Source organism: Coffea arabica, chromosome 2c, assembly GCF_036785885.1.
Source record: "Coffea arabica cultivar ET-39 chromosome 2c, Coffea Arabica ET-39 HiFi, whole genome shotgun sequence".
NCBI lineage: Eukaryota > Viridiplantae > Streptophyta > Magnoliopsida > Gentianales > Rubiaceae > Coffea > Coffea arabica.
In genome coordinates, this window is record NC_092312.1 from 72,771,812 (window position 1) to 72,786,510 (window position 14,699).

Below are 14,699 nucleotides of genomic sequence, written 5' to 3' on the forward strand. Positions count from 1 at the left end.
GTGTAAAAGTTATAGACAAAAGTAGAAAGTAATGGAGGTAAAGGAAAGTTTCTTTATTGCACTTGAGAACTTTGGTACAAAGGTTGTCATAAATGGAAAGAACTTGCCCTATTTACAGGCAAATCAAGAAACTATACACAATTCTAAAAAATTTTACAAAACGTACACCTATGATTGGTCTCTAAAAGTCTCTACACTAATCCACTATTATCTACAAGGCTCTAGGCCATTCTACAAGACTCTTAAATAGCCTAGAACGTTTCGTAAGCTTCTAACATATACTATACGCTTCTAGCATCATATTGTGTAGTTTCCATGCCTTAGTCAAACCAACAAGGGTTGACACTTAGAAGCGGAAATAAGGTGTGGGTCTACTACCAGTATTAGTTTTTTTGTCAGGACTACTATGTACAGTGTGCATGGTTTGGCCAACGGGGCATGGTCGCATGTTGTTGCGCGCGGACAATGTGCGATCCATGTCATCCTTCCCCACTCGAACAAGGCATCGACCCTATGTCTTAATTAGCCTCATATGCTTATATGAGATCTTCAAATTGTCACAATTTTTTGGCCGATTCCCAACTAATCTCCGCTTCGAGTAGCTCATGTCAACGCACCAAGTACTCCTTTGATGGTACGCAATTTCTGTGTCCAATGGTACAATCGGCCATGATCTCCTCCACAATCTTGTCGTGCTCATCCCTCATACCTGCAGGTGCTCTTGCTGACGCGTTCATTGACGGATCGTGCGGATTTTGATAAAACTGTGAGGACTCGAATTTTTTCTTACTTTTAATTCTATTTTTTGGTTTATTTAATTATTTATTCACCCATTTTTTCGAATAATTTATTTCAACCATTTTAAAATCATTTACATGGAATACCGTCCCACTTATATTTTAAAATATCCCTTTAGTAAATTTAATTTTTCGGAGGCTCGTTTATTAAGAAATAGTGAATACATGTTTTTCGAAATAATATTTGAATCGAGAGTGCAATAATTCTAGCAAATTAAGAATGAGTAATAGTAGACTAAGAAAAGTTAATTGATGGATTGGAGGTGAGTGAGTTAAAAATTTAAGCTTATACCGCGAATGCGTCAAAAGTTTCCCTAAAGTCGCGCCTGTACAAACTAATTGGAGATTTGAGAAATTAATACTCGTGAGGACTCATGTTTTTATTTCAAAAATAGTTAATTTTAGGATTATTTACCTTAGTATTAGTGAGTTATATTATCGTTACAAGAATTTCTTTTGAGTTTCGTTTTATCGCACGTGAATCGGAAATTCGCGTATTTCGCGTCAAAATGGTTAAGTGGAGATTTAATAAACTAATACTAGACTACTAAGAGTGAATAATTATAATGTTAAAGGAAGTACATTAGAAGTTTAATGCACAAGTGAAACAAACCCGAGAGAAAATGGATACGAAATGCGCGTGCGAGTACTATTCATAGTTGACTTTTGCACAAAATTTTAACCACAAAACACTTAAACTTCCAAGGGAAGCTTCATTCATCAGCTACACTCTCTCTCCTCATCTCCATAGCCAACCAAACTAGCCAAGGAAGAAGAAGAGAAAGCTCTTCATCATTCTTACTCCATTCTTGCACAATTTCATTCCAAAACCTTCACTCAACTTTCATATCACTTAGAGATTAACTTAAGCTTGGTGGAAGATTTCATCTTGGCAGTTTTATTGGAGCTTTTGTGATCAAAATTTCTGATTCTTCAAGGGTTCAAGAGGTATACACCTCAACTCATCCAATCCTTCATTTCTTGGCTTTAATGAGTTTCATTCTTGGCTTGAAGCTTGTAGCTTCCTTGTTGTTGTTGTTATTTGGATTGGATTGGTTGAAGTGGGCTCTATAAACTCCCACCTTGGTTATATAAGAACTGCCATGATATTAAAATGGGTGTTAGTGTGTTTGTGATGAGTGTTAAGGTTAGAAATTGAAGGAAAGATCGAAGGAAATTGTGTAAGAATGCTGGCCAAATCTGTCCTATTTTTGCCGTGCCTTTATTTCAAATTTTTTATGCTCAAATTACTGTGAAACTGATGTATATATGTTGTATAGGGTGTGTACAAAGTTTCTACCAAAAATCATTTGAATTGGTTGAGTAAAATTTGAAATTTCGAAATGTAAAGAAATCTGAAAATGTGTTCTGGCAGCTTGAACAGTGTCTCTTTGATCGAACATATCTCTTTGTACAGACGTCGAAATCGAATGCCATTTGTGACATTTGAAAATAGACAGTTGTAGCTTTTCAAAGATATAAAATTTACTTTCTAGTTCGAAATGAGTGAGCCGGAGTGATTCGGCAAAATTGCTGTCCTGTTCTGATAGTCTATCCGAGAGAAAGGTAGAAGCTGCACTTTTTGGTTCTATTTGCCCTCACTTATGAACTGATTTTGAAAATGACTTGTTCTAATCAAATGTAGAGTTTTGAGTCTAGTTTCCAACGCCACCAACCATTCTCAATTCCAAATTGTATAGAGCGAGATATGGTTCAATTTTCAAACTACAACAAAACTGGAAAATCTTTCTTTTTGCTGGCCGAGTAGTTTAGTTGTTTGTAAAATATTTTATTTTGAAATTTTGATGTTAACCAACTATAAATTGCTTATGAAAATTTTCTTGGACCTTGGTTTCACAAATGAACCAAAATGGAACTGATTTCATGGTGCAAAGTGTTTGAAAAGGAAAAGAAAGCAAGAAAACAGATTTACTTTGGGAATTTCTTGGACTTTGGTAGTTTTTTTAACTACCTTCCCGTACGAGTTTTTATGTGAATTTGACAGAGAAGTAGTCTTCCTATGGAAGTCGAATTATACCGAATTTGGTGCTATTCTAAAACCATTTCAATGCCCAAATAATGTGCCAAAGTTGTTCTTCAAATCTGAAAAATTTACTGAACTGTCTTAAATTTTGGCCAACTTGAGCTGCAATATTTTGGCACTCAAAACTCCGAATTTAGTTTTGTTTATTGTATTTGAAATCTTGATTGAAATTTTCATTGCGTTACAAATTTCAGAGGCTATTTCACTTTTTATAAATTTTGCTGAATTTTCAAAGTTTGCCGAAAAACAAGACTAAAACTGTCTTGTATGCTTATATCAGCCACTTTAAGATGAAATTTGAATGTCTTCCGTTTAGCATCTTGGAAAAGTGTTTTCTAGGAACTTTTAGTATTTTGAACTAAGATTTCTACGGTATAAAGTTTTCCAATTTTGGACCTATTGAGTACAAGTTCTAATTTTTCTAAGTTGACGTGCAAAAACTGAAATTTTTTCGATTCGATGGGAAATGAGTTTTTGGAAACTCTTTCCTATCCTTTGATATTGATTGACCGTTTTAAAATTGATTTCATGAAGAAAATTAGTTTTTCTTGTGTTATTAAACCCCATTTTTTAGTCTCAATTTACGAATAATTAAGGCTCTTTTTCATGATATTTTCTTAGTATTGTACAAGTATACAATCTTCCTTGTTAACAAGGGATTTATAAGTGATAGTGTGTGATAGTAAATTATAATTTGCTTCGCCACTCAAGAGGACCTTCAAGAGGAACTCGAAGCGGACACCTAAAAGTTGTTTGAGCACTTACTCCCTGTTTTGATTGGTGAGTGTCAAGTGCATGACTTGTTGTAATAATGTGAATTGCACATTATGGTTTGAATGATTGATAATTGTTGAGTTGAGTGTGTACTTTATCACACTTATACTCCTTTAACTGATTGAAATACTGAATTGTTCATGACTGAACTGTAATTGATTGACTGAACTGAAATTGATTGACTGAATGTCGTTAGAGTGAATCTTCTCGACCTATAATTGAACTGAATTGAACTGTGGGGACGCCCAAATCTCAATTGGCCGACCTTGCGACTCGAGCCAGCAAGGGTTTGGTCGAGGAGTTTGGTGAACCATGAGACAACTGTAAAATTGATTTATTGAGAGATCTTACTTGGCCTACTTACGTAGTAGTGCCTTTTATTGAAGTGTGGGCCCGGTGCGGTGCATGGTAGACGGAACTGTGAAGTAAATGGAGTTCTACGGACGTAAATGCCGACCCAGTTGACGGAGTGTTATCGCGGGAAGGTATTCGATCGAGGTTTGGCGAAACAAGTGGAACTTAACTCCTGAGAGCTCTGTATCCTCATTGAATGTGTTTAATTGAAGGTCGTGAACTACCTGAATGTTATAGCTTTAATTCTTGTTTAAATGCCCTTACTACTTAAACTATATGTTTTGCATGTTTTCTTAGTCCCACGAGCATCCACTCACCCCGTTAGATTTGTTTCCTTAACATGAGCTGAATTGGAAGGGATTATGGAAAAACCTATTTGATGGCTCTTTTACCTAGAATTTTGAAATGTATTTGTCTAGACATCCTTTTGAAAAGTTGTATATTTTTGAAAGTGAATGTATTTTGAACTTGTGGTGTAAGATTGGATATTTATATATAGAAGCGACTCCTCTTTCTTATTTCGTCTTGTCTTATTAGTTAGGGTAAAATACACTAAACCCCCTTGTTGTTTGGGTTATTGTCATAAAACCTCCTCATTGTTTAAAAAACACGCATTGAACCTCCTTACACTATGGACTAATTTGGAATTTAGATGAAAAACATCCAAATTAACGGAGAGTGAGTCACACTCGCCTAATACGTGAGTAAAATTGATCACGTTGATTTTTCTGCATAAAAACTGATTTTTTCTTCCAATTATACCTTTCTTATTTTCTTTCTTTTTTTCACTTTCTTTTGCTTTCCTTCTCCCAAAATCAGAAGGTTGCTTTTTATTCTTTTTCCTTTTCTTTTGTTTCATCTCCTTCTTTCTCCCACAATCAAAACAGAGACAGCAAATGCACAAAAACACCAACCCCCTCACAACCACGACCACTGCGACCACTCTTTCTCCTTCTTATATTTATCTTCTGTTGCAGCACCAGGGAATTCTTAAGAAAGTTCATGTCAAACTTTGGCTTCTTCTCCAGTAGAAATCTCCTTACAGCAATACCTTTAATCTCTTAAGTAATTACCCTTAACCCATTCTTTGGTAACCAGATTTGATGCCATCACCATTGCCATCGTGGTCACCAATTGATACGTAAGGCGGGCAGAAATCCAGATGGATTTGAGATATGAATCAAGGCAGCCTCACAAATTTTCTTTTAATCCATGCAAATATCTGACTTTTTGTGTGTAATTGGTGTCATATAACCATTTTACTGGTCCCAAGGATTGTTTTTATATAGTAATTTGTTGGTTTTGCTTTGTTTTTGGACTGAAATTTATAGTTTTGTGTATCACTGTTCATGCCTATGTTTGTTATTCTTTGCTTGTTTTTGGTCAAATCTGATTCATAATCATGATCTACGCTGAAATTGGATATGAGGGTGTAACTTTTGTTAAATTCCACCACTGGTGGTAGCTACTAGCGGTGCTGCTTCTACTATCGCTGCCGCAAGATCTGTAAATGATAATAATAGGCAAGGAAGAAGAGAAACTTTGAAAATTTTCATCTTGACTCATAAAGTCTGTTTGTAAACCCACAAAGACGATGATGGATATGGTGGCAGCGGTAGCAAAATAATGAAAGCTGCTTTATCGCTGGAGAAGATGAAGAATCTTTTGAAATTTTAGTTTGGCTCGTTAATTTTTTCCTTAGACAATTCAAGATTCATGAATTTAGATAAAATCTGAGACCCAATGGTGCTGAAGATGATGATGAAGGTAATGACCACGAGAATCATAGTGACGGTGGCGATGGCGGTGATGGTAAGATGACAATTGCTGGACTAAAGAAAGGAAGAAAATGAGAAGAAAATGGAAGGGAAAGGAAAACAGAAAAAGGAAAAAAAAGAACAAAAAGAAAGGCAATGGGTTTTGAAATCTGAACATCGTCTGGTTGGAAAAGACAACAATTTTTAGAATTTGTTGAATTAACCCCTGAATTTTGCTTATTTCTTAAGTGAAGCAAGAAAGTTTTTAAAATCTTAAGTAAAACCCGAACTAACTTTTGGTATGGTTTGAAAACAAGGTTAATATAGGAATTTTATATTATTTCGTCAAATTAGATGATTTCCATTTGTTGGCCAAATTAATCCAAATCATGAGGGGGCTCTTTGGGAGTTTTTAAATAATGAGGAGGTTTTATGAAAATAACTCAAACCACAAGGGGGTTTAGTGTATTTTACCCTATTAGTTATTATGGTATTAAATTTGAACGGGAATTGTACCGAATCCTAGCAAGAATTGGACAGGCGTCCCACCGATACCTTTTGGTTCGTCTTAAGGAGAAATGGAGATGTCACAAAACGGTTTGAGTAGGCTGATATGAAAGATCAGATGGAGTTAGGACAGGGTCTCGGGCAACTCCACCTTGTACACTATGTTGCCAATCTTCTTAAGCACAGTAAACGCCCTCTCATATTAACGCATAAGACCGTTGTGCACTCCGCGGATACGTTCGTATTGATAAAGTTTCATATCTGCTAACTGTCAACACTACAAGCATGAGCAAAGACTCATCAATTCTATATAAAAAATACACCATCACACTGAAAATTAATCTATTTCTCATCATGGAATGTACTTAAAGTATAAGAACTAATTTTATAAATTACTCCCTCCGTCCTATTGAAAGTGTCATGTTTTCCATTTGGGTCTGTCCCAAATATTTGTCACTTGCCAAAAATGGATATGAACTTTATCAATAATTTTTAATACTTACCCCATATCACTTGACTAAAAAGTACCCAGAAAGTCTTCCACCAAGACTTGCAACTTTGTTGTTCAATTGATTGATATGGACACACCAACCATTTTGAAATGATTGTCTTCCCGTGTCTTCACACTCTAATTCAAACTAGAATAAGTCATGTGAACCAATAAATATGTGGATCTCGCTGTCATGTTTTGTCCATCCATTATCCACCTTTTTGTGTTCAAATGAAGGGTAAAATGGAAAGTGCAGATGAATTCTTCAAAAGTTAGACAGTATTGATAATAAGTTGGAGTCTCAAAAAGTGACAAACTTTTCGAGACGGAGGGTGTACATGATTATAATGCTTACTTAATAAATAAAAAGGAAAAAAAAAGCACATATGAAACAACAATAGTAGCAAAGCGATTAAGGACTCAGTTATATTTTGATTAGAACATGGTCCATCATTCCATTATTGGAATATCGTTGAAACAAAATTACCATTAATTCTTGCAACTAAGGAGCACTCCGTGGGAAGTTATCTATATTCGTGGGCTGAACTGGTTTCTAAAATTTGATCTTGGGCTAGGTCTAAGTTTTCATTGAAGCCCAAAAGCCAACCTCCCTAAATTTTCTAAGTTTTTTGGGCTCTCTGGTCCATCAAACCCAAAAACCAATTGCGAGCCGACATTGGTTAAGTACTAAGTTCTAAAACCGACCTACCTCATTCGCTGTATGTCAGTAATAATCAGAAGTCCCCTCTTGTCGTCAATTCAAATTTGGCAGTCGGAAACAACTGGGTATTGTCTTCTCTTCGCCGGAGCTATCTTCTTCTTCCCCAAGGCATCACCATTCTTTTTTGGTTCATAACCAATCGTCAGTCATCAAGCATAATCAGAAGTTCAGAATTCCGCCGAACTGCTTTTCTTCTCTTCCACTGGTCAGTACAATGCACAATTTGGTGGCTTTGTGTGTGGGTGTGTGTGCTCGTCGTCGTTTAATAGTTTAGAAATATAGGAGCTCTTCGGAAGGCTTAGTATGTAAGGTCACAGTTTTGATTTCATGGTAGATGATCACGTCAAACCATTTTTCATATGAATTTTCACTTGTAAACCCTAGCTCCTTTAGAAAGATTAATTTTTTTTTCAAATAAACGCTAAGAAAGGCCTAATTTGGGGATATTCTTTATGTTTGTGCCTTTATAATAGAATGATGCATTTGAGTTGGATATATGATGCTCGTGGCTGGTTTAATCCTCGTTCATCTGTACTTAAAAAGAACATTTAAATTGTCTGGTCAATGATTTTATGCAAATACTTTTGAAGTTGCGATTTTTTGATATGAGAATTTGATTTTTGCTTGCGGACGTTGGATACCTTGAGCTTAATTTGTCGCCATTAATTCACAGGTACATAGGTTTTCGGTTTCTCTAAGAGCTATTAGTTATGGCAAAGGATCATGTAATTGCAGTAAAAGATGCTGTTCACAGGCTTCAACTTTCTCTTCTAGAAGGCATTCAGGATGAGAACAAGTTATTTGCAGCTGGTTCAGTGATGTCACAAAGTGACTATCAAGATGTGGTTACAGAGAGATCCATAACTAATTTGTGTGGTTACCCTCTCTGTGGCAATTCTTTGCCTTTGGAAAGGCCAAGAAAAGGCAGATATCGGATTTCACTCAAGGAACATAAAGTTTATGATCTTCATGAAACGTACATGTACTGCTCCACAAATTGTGTGGTGAATAGTCAGGCTTTTGTAGCTAGTCTGCAGGAGGAGAGATCTTCAACTTTAAACCCAGTGAAACTGAACGAAATTTTGAGGCTATTTGAGGGATTAAGTTTGGAAGAGTCCAGTGGTGGTTTTGGAAAGAACAGCGATTTAGAGTTGTCAAAGTTGAGGATTCAAGAAATGACTGACACAGGGTCTGGGGAAGTGTCTCTTGACGAGTGGATTGGACCTTCAAATGCTATTGAAGGCTATGTTCCTCTGAAAGACTCTTGCTCCAACATCCAACAGGCAAGAAACCTTGAAAAAGGTAAAAGATGCAGGCATTCAACATATCATAATGTTAATCTTTTCAAGGATTTAGCCAATAAACTAAATTCATACTACTGTTGCTTTGTCTTTTCTGGGATTATCCTCTTGTAGATCAGTCTATGCTAATTGATTGATATGAGCTGTAAATGCTCATTGCAGGGTGTAAGTCTGAGCATGCTTATATCCAGCAGATAAAAGACAATTTTTTTAATGACATGGACTTCACAAGTACTTTAATAATTCAAGATGAGTATAGTATATCGAAATCTCCAGATCCGGCAAGGAGTATCTCTGGTCATAAAACTGATAAGCAGAAAGGAAAAATGAAGCACAAAGACATGAAAGATGATGAATCCTCCGAATTAGAAGGGCGAGTTGTTTCTGAGGGAAATAAAATTGAAAAGAAAAATTTGGATAAGGCACCAAGGAAACCTGCCATTAAAGACAATCTAGGAGACAGTCTAGGTGACTTATCAAATGATATCGATGAGAAGCTTGTCATTTCAGACTCGTTTTCTGGTCCTGGCCGGAATGATCTAAATAAGAACATGAGTGAAGCAGCTTCAGAATTTCAAGCTGAAAAGGCATCTAGTTCTACTGCCAACTTGCTAAAGCCTTCTTTAAAATCAACAAAGGGAAAGAGGGGAACTCGTTCTGTCACTTGGGCTGATGAGAAAGTTGATGGGAATGGCAGCAATAGCCTCTGTGACTTATCAAATGATATCGATGAGAAGCTTGTCATTTCAGACTCGTTTTCTGGTCCTGGCCGGAATGATCTAAATAAGAACACAAGTGAAGCAGCTTCAGAATTTCAAGCTGAAAAGGCATCTAGTTCTACTGCCAACATGCTAAAGCCTTCTTTAAAATCATCAAAGGGAAAGAGGGGAACTCGTTCTGTCACTTGGGCTGATGAGAAAGTTGATGGTGATGGCAGTAAAAGCCTTTGTGAGTTTCGAGAATTAGAGGACACAAAAAATATTTTCAGCCAACCTGGTTCTGCAGTTATGGAAGTAAATGAGGATCCATATAGGTTTGCATCAGCTGAAGTGTGTGCAAGAGCGCTCAGCGAAGCAGCAGAGGCTGTTGTATCTGGAGATGCTGATACTTCTGATGCAGGTAAAGGGATATTGCTTACTTGTCTAGTCTAAGAATACAGTCAAGTTTAGATAGTTGAGTACGTTTATTAATGAAATTGTGTTCTATTGCATTTCATTTTGTAACAGTGGCCGAAGCTGGAATTATTGTATTACCTCCTCATCCAGAAGTGCATGGAACTGAAGCTCAAGTGGAAGTTGATATGCCTGATTCCGAAACAAATGTTTTAAAATGGCCAATGAAATCAGGCTTATCAAACTCTGATCTGTTGGACCCCAATGATTCTTGGTATGATACGCCACCAGAGGGGTTCAGTTTGAATGTAAGTTTGTCTTTTGAGTCATTGCTTTCTTTCTTTCTTTTTTTGTCATTTTTCTTCACATGCATGAATTTGTTAAGTTAAAAAATCTAAAATTTAATTTCTCCCAGTTATCACCATTTGCAACAATGTTTATGGCACTATTTGGATGGATATCATCATCTTCCTTGGCCTATATATATGGACATGACGAAAGCCTTCATGAAGATTATCTGTATATTAATGGGAGGGAGTACCCCTGCAAGATTTTTTCCACTGATGGTCGCTCTCTTGAAATTAAGCAAGCTCTGGCTGGCTGTCTTGCTCGGGCTTTACCAGCGCTTGTTGCCGATCTCCAGCTTCCAATGCCACTATCTACTCTGGAGAAAGAAATGGTAATGATTTAGATTTTGTTACCCATTTCTTCTTCTTCTTCTTTTTTAAGGGGGGGGGGGTGGTTGAAGAGAATTGATGCTCCTTGTTTTCCTTAATATTGGAGTCTATGGAAAATATGCTACAATTGTTGCAACAACTTTAGCCCTAGAAGCTCTGACACCAGTCCTCCTTTTGTATGACCCTTCTCATGTTAAGAAAAGGAAACAGACACTTTTTTCCCTTTGTTTATTTTGGCACTCAGGGTGGTTTTTTTTTTTTTTTTTGTGTTGTGGGGGCAGAATGGAAAAAAAGCAGCGCTCTATTTAGAGCCAGTGATTGCTTTTTTTGCACTTAAAGCCACATTGTTGGATTCTTTATGCAACTGGCTGTCTCTTCTAACTGTAAGTCATTCACTGTTGAGAATATCTTTGTGGTAGTTAGACAATCAGAGAACTACAAATCAGTTCTTCTTCATCCTTACTGTGAAACTTTGCATTCGTGTCGACAAATTCCACTTCTGTACGACCATTTTGCGTGCTTCATGAATCCATAAGGCATCTATAGCTGTTGGGTCTGAGAAAGGAGAGATGTGCAGCTAGAGGATGTATTATATAAGATTACTTTGACTCTGGAGTTACAATAGAGCAACTTCATTTTAGAATCTTAGCTGAAGCTCATTCTTTTTCCTTGTGTTAATTGTTGTCTAAACCGTTTTAAAATGTTTGCTGGCTTGACCTTTTGTAAAGAAAACTTGTTTCTATTATCTCCCAAGGTTTTACAGTCGTAGGATTTTGCAAATAAAAGTGAAAACATAGTATGAATGAGGCTCTTTTTTTCTGGGTACATAAGTTATAGGAACTGCATGGTTTAGAGGAATTCAGGTGTTGGTTTTAGATGAGCACGTCCTCATTTTTTTCTTAAGGTTTTGATGACTTGAAACAGAAGTTATGTGTCTCTTTTAGGGCTATGCACTTCACTCGCTTCGCACTTCTAGCTGCAGTTTTGCAGGAATGAAATCAGAAAATGCAGGAAGCCTCTGTGTGCAATTTGCTTTCTTCTCATCAGACATTGGGTTTTAGACTGATCTTATTCACGCTGCCTATTGGAGGTTGAATAATTAATTTCTATCTAGTCTTTTCGTAATGACCACAATATTATGCATATATTCTCATCGAAGTTTGGGCAATGAATTAATCTAATTATGTCAGAATCTGAAACTTCTTTTATGATGATGGGCTTTTTACTGAGAGAGCTGAACTAAGGTGGCATTAATGTGTTTTTTCCTGTGTTGCTTGACTAGCTGTCTTGCTTTCTTTGGACTGGACCATACTCAGGGCAAGAAAGGAACCAGGCATTATTGTACTTTTTGTTTCCATTCATTTTAATTAAATTGAAGATTGAAAAAGAACCAAGTGTGGGACCTTTTTGTCTTTTGATTTTGTTCTTCCTTTTTAGTAAACTGCTGCTCTTTTGTGTGTGTGTGTGTGTATACATTATTTATTTATTTATTTATTAGTGCAGGACCATCTACTTGATACAATGTCTTTTATGGATCCACTTCCACCATTCAGGATGAAGCAGTGGCAACTGCTTGTTCTCTTGCTTCTTGATGCTTTATCAGTTTGTAGGATTCCTGCACTGACTCCTTACATGACTGGTAGAAGAATTCTGCTTCCAAAGGTGAGATATTTGCATCATATGGTTTTTCTGGTTTTTGACGTGGCACAGATTTATTTTGCTTTCTCACATTTGCGTGCTGTGCTTATCCTTGTTTCAGCTAATCTGTCAGATAAACAGATTATCTTCTAAATTATGCGCAAGATCCTCATGAAAAGTTTTGGGAGCGAAAACATTTTTTTTTAGAATACGTTAAGGAGATGACAACAAAATGCTTGTTTTTCTGGGTAGTCTGTGTCTTGTAGCTTTTAAGCCTTGCTTATTGTAAAATGGATCCGTATTGGTTTCTGTTATTGGGGAATATGTCCTTTTAAGCAGTCAAATATTAACATTTACGCTTTGTACAAAATTTGGTTAAACTGTGCAGACGAGGAGGTAATCATGCTAAGGAAATAGTGGATGAAATTTTTAAAGTGACACCATCATATCATGTCTAGGATATTCTGTTCCTGAAGTCCAGTGTTTATCGTTTCCCGAATGGGTATATGGTTGTATATCAAGTCCACTTGTTTTTTTTTTTTTAAATCTCTTTTGCAACCTTGAATGTGGTGTATGATGGATTTACTAGCATCTTGGATCTGTAATTTTGTCAAAATGCTCCAAGACCTTTCTTCGAAGCAATTTTGGCGGTTCAACATTGCAAGATTCAGAGCTTGTAACTCATAAAAAGTTGTTTGTTATGGTCATAGGTGCTGCAAGGCGCGCAAATAAGTGCAGAAGAATACGAGATTATGAAGGACCTGATTATTCCACTTGGCAGAGTTCCTCAATTTGCAATGCAGTGTGGCGCTTAAATTGTGACTAAATGGCTTCCCTCAACTCCGTCGCCCATTTTGCTCGCCGGGATTCTCTAATGGGGTTGCTGCTGGAAATTTAATGTTCGTACACTTCTTTTTGGTTCTTCCGAGTTGTGAACCTCTTCAATGAGAGACGACAAAAGAAATGGGTGGATTTAATCTGTTCGAGTTTCCACTTAAAAATCATCCTGTATTGTGTAATTGCAGATGGCACAAGCTTAGCCATGGCGATGACATTAACTAGCGTCAGTGGTCGGCAAAAAGTAACAGATGAAGGAATAATTAGCAGGAGGGTTCCGAAATTACTCCCTTTGAGAAACACATATTTTGGCTTGTCCTCAGTTCATGTATATATATATCTTTGCTGGGCTCTAAACTTTTGGTGTAAAAAATTTAAAATCAATCCAGCAGCCCCAAATTGGGTATTTGTTTTTCAATTTATATTCAATTACAGACATTTTCTAGTTTCATGTCCTGGAGTCTTAGCCCAGCAGTTGACAATGTAAAGGATATGATATTGAATTCCCTGTTCTTTTTTTTTTTTTTTCCCGATTAGTATTTCTCATACTTTCTGTACACGTATTGTAAGAGTAAAATAGTACATAATTAAGCTTAAAAAAGCACCATCATCGTTGTCCCCTCGGATTCATTGTTGAATGTTGACAAAGGGCTTCATGGGCCCCTAACATGGCTTTAAAAGATGCCCTGCGAGCTGTGAAAGCTACCTTTGATCTGCTCAAGCCTAAATTACAAGTTGAGTGATAGGTTAGTAGTAACTAAAAATGAGTACATTTTCTAAATTTGTGTCAAAGTCACGTATGTGTACTTTTGTACTGAACATTTATCACTTGGACTTTTGAAGTATGTCGTTTTTGAAAATTGTTGTTAGTAAATTGAAAACTTCTAAATAATTCTTGAAAGGGAACTTCTCCTTTGAAGTCAACTGGTACTGCACAGATATTGAAATGATACCGGTTTGGAAGGCGAGTTTTTTAGGTGGGTGGTGTGTATAAAATTCTACTGTAACTTATTGTAGAAATTATATAAAAATTTGAAATAATTACTGTAATATTTTTTGTAATATGATGTATGTACGATAAAAAATTAGTTAGAAATATAAAAAAATGGATTGAAAAATATATTTATAATGTAAGCAAAATATTATGTGAAATAATTCAGCAATTCAAACACACTATAAAATCAATCAAGATGCTGTAGGAGCACAATGAACACTTTTTTTTTTCTTCTCTCAGAATTCCAAACTTTTTTCTCCTTTTTTTTTTATCTCTTGTCCAATCTCTTCCAAACTGGGCCCGGAGAGAAGGCAAAAGTTTTTGGTTGTGCCCATTTTGAACAATTCCTGACGCCTTAAGATTAATTAATAAAAAATAGTAAAGACGAGTTGCCTACCGGCGGCGTGAAGCTGCTGATTTAGGTGATGCATTGAAAATGCTAATAATTGAAGACTGGTAAATTAAATAATAATGGGACCATATGTTTGACCATGTCATCACATAGTAGTATCATTTTGTGCCTGTCCAATGTTATGTTGCAAACATGACAGGCAGCGTTGTTTCAGTTTGTACAATTCTTAATTATTCAATTGCTCGTTTCCAAATTACCAGTCAATAATTTCCTTTTTCTAAGAGAAGTAAACCGCCAAATCAAAACATGTAAAGCTAGACTAACTGCTGCAAGTCAAGTCAAAT

General features: G+C 36.3%; 1 protein-coding gene across 5 annotated transcripts; it reads left to right on the forward strand.

The window, feature by feature from the left end:
* The first annotated feature begins 7,427 nt into the window (after positions 1–7,427).
* LOC113727846 (putative RNA polymerase II subunit B1 CTD phosphatase RPAP2 homolog) lies at positions 7,428–13,530 on the forward strand. 5 transcript variants are annotated; one of them, XR_003457907.2, is made up of 8 exons: positions 7,429–7,649; positions 8,118–8,746; positions 8,908–9,864; positions 9,972–10,165; positions 10,273–10,536; positions 12,038–12,196; positions 12,883–13,071; positions 13,198–13,530. XR_003457907.2 is itself a non-coding variant. In XM_072076378.1 (7 exons), exons 2-7 carry the CDS (start codon positions 8,155–8,157, stop codon positions 12,985–12,987), a joined length of 2,232 nt encoding a protein of 743 aa, XP_071932479.1. In that variant the 5' UTR covers positions 7,428–7,649; positions 8,118–8,154; the 3' UTR covers positions 12,988–13,530. The 5 variants fall into 5 exon arrangements, 3 of the variants coding, with proteins under 3 accessions (XP_071932479.1, XP_071932480.1, XP_027108019.1); XR_003457908.2 differs by having other exon boundaries at positions 7,428–7,649; positions 12,033–12,196; positions 12,883–13,530; XM_072076378.1 differs by having other exon boundaries at positions 7,428–7,649; positions 10,011–10,165; positions 12,883–13,530.
* The last annotated feature ends 1,169 nt before the right edge of the window (positions 13,531–14,699 follow it).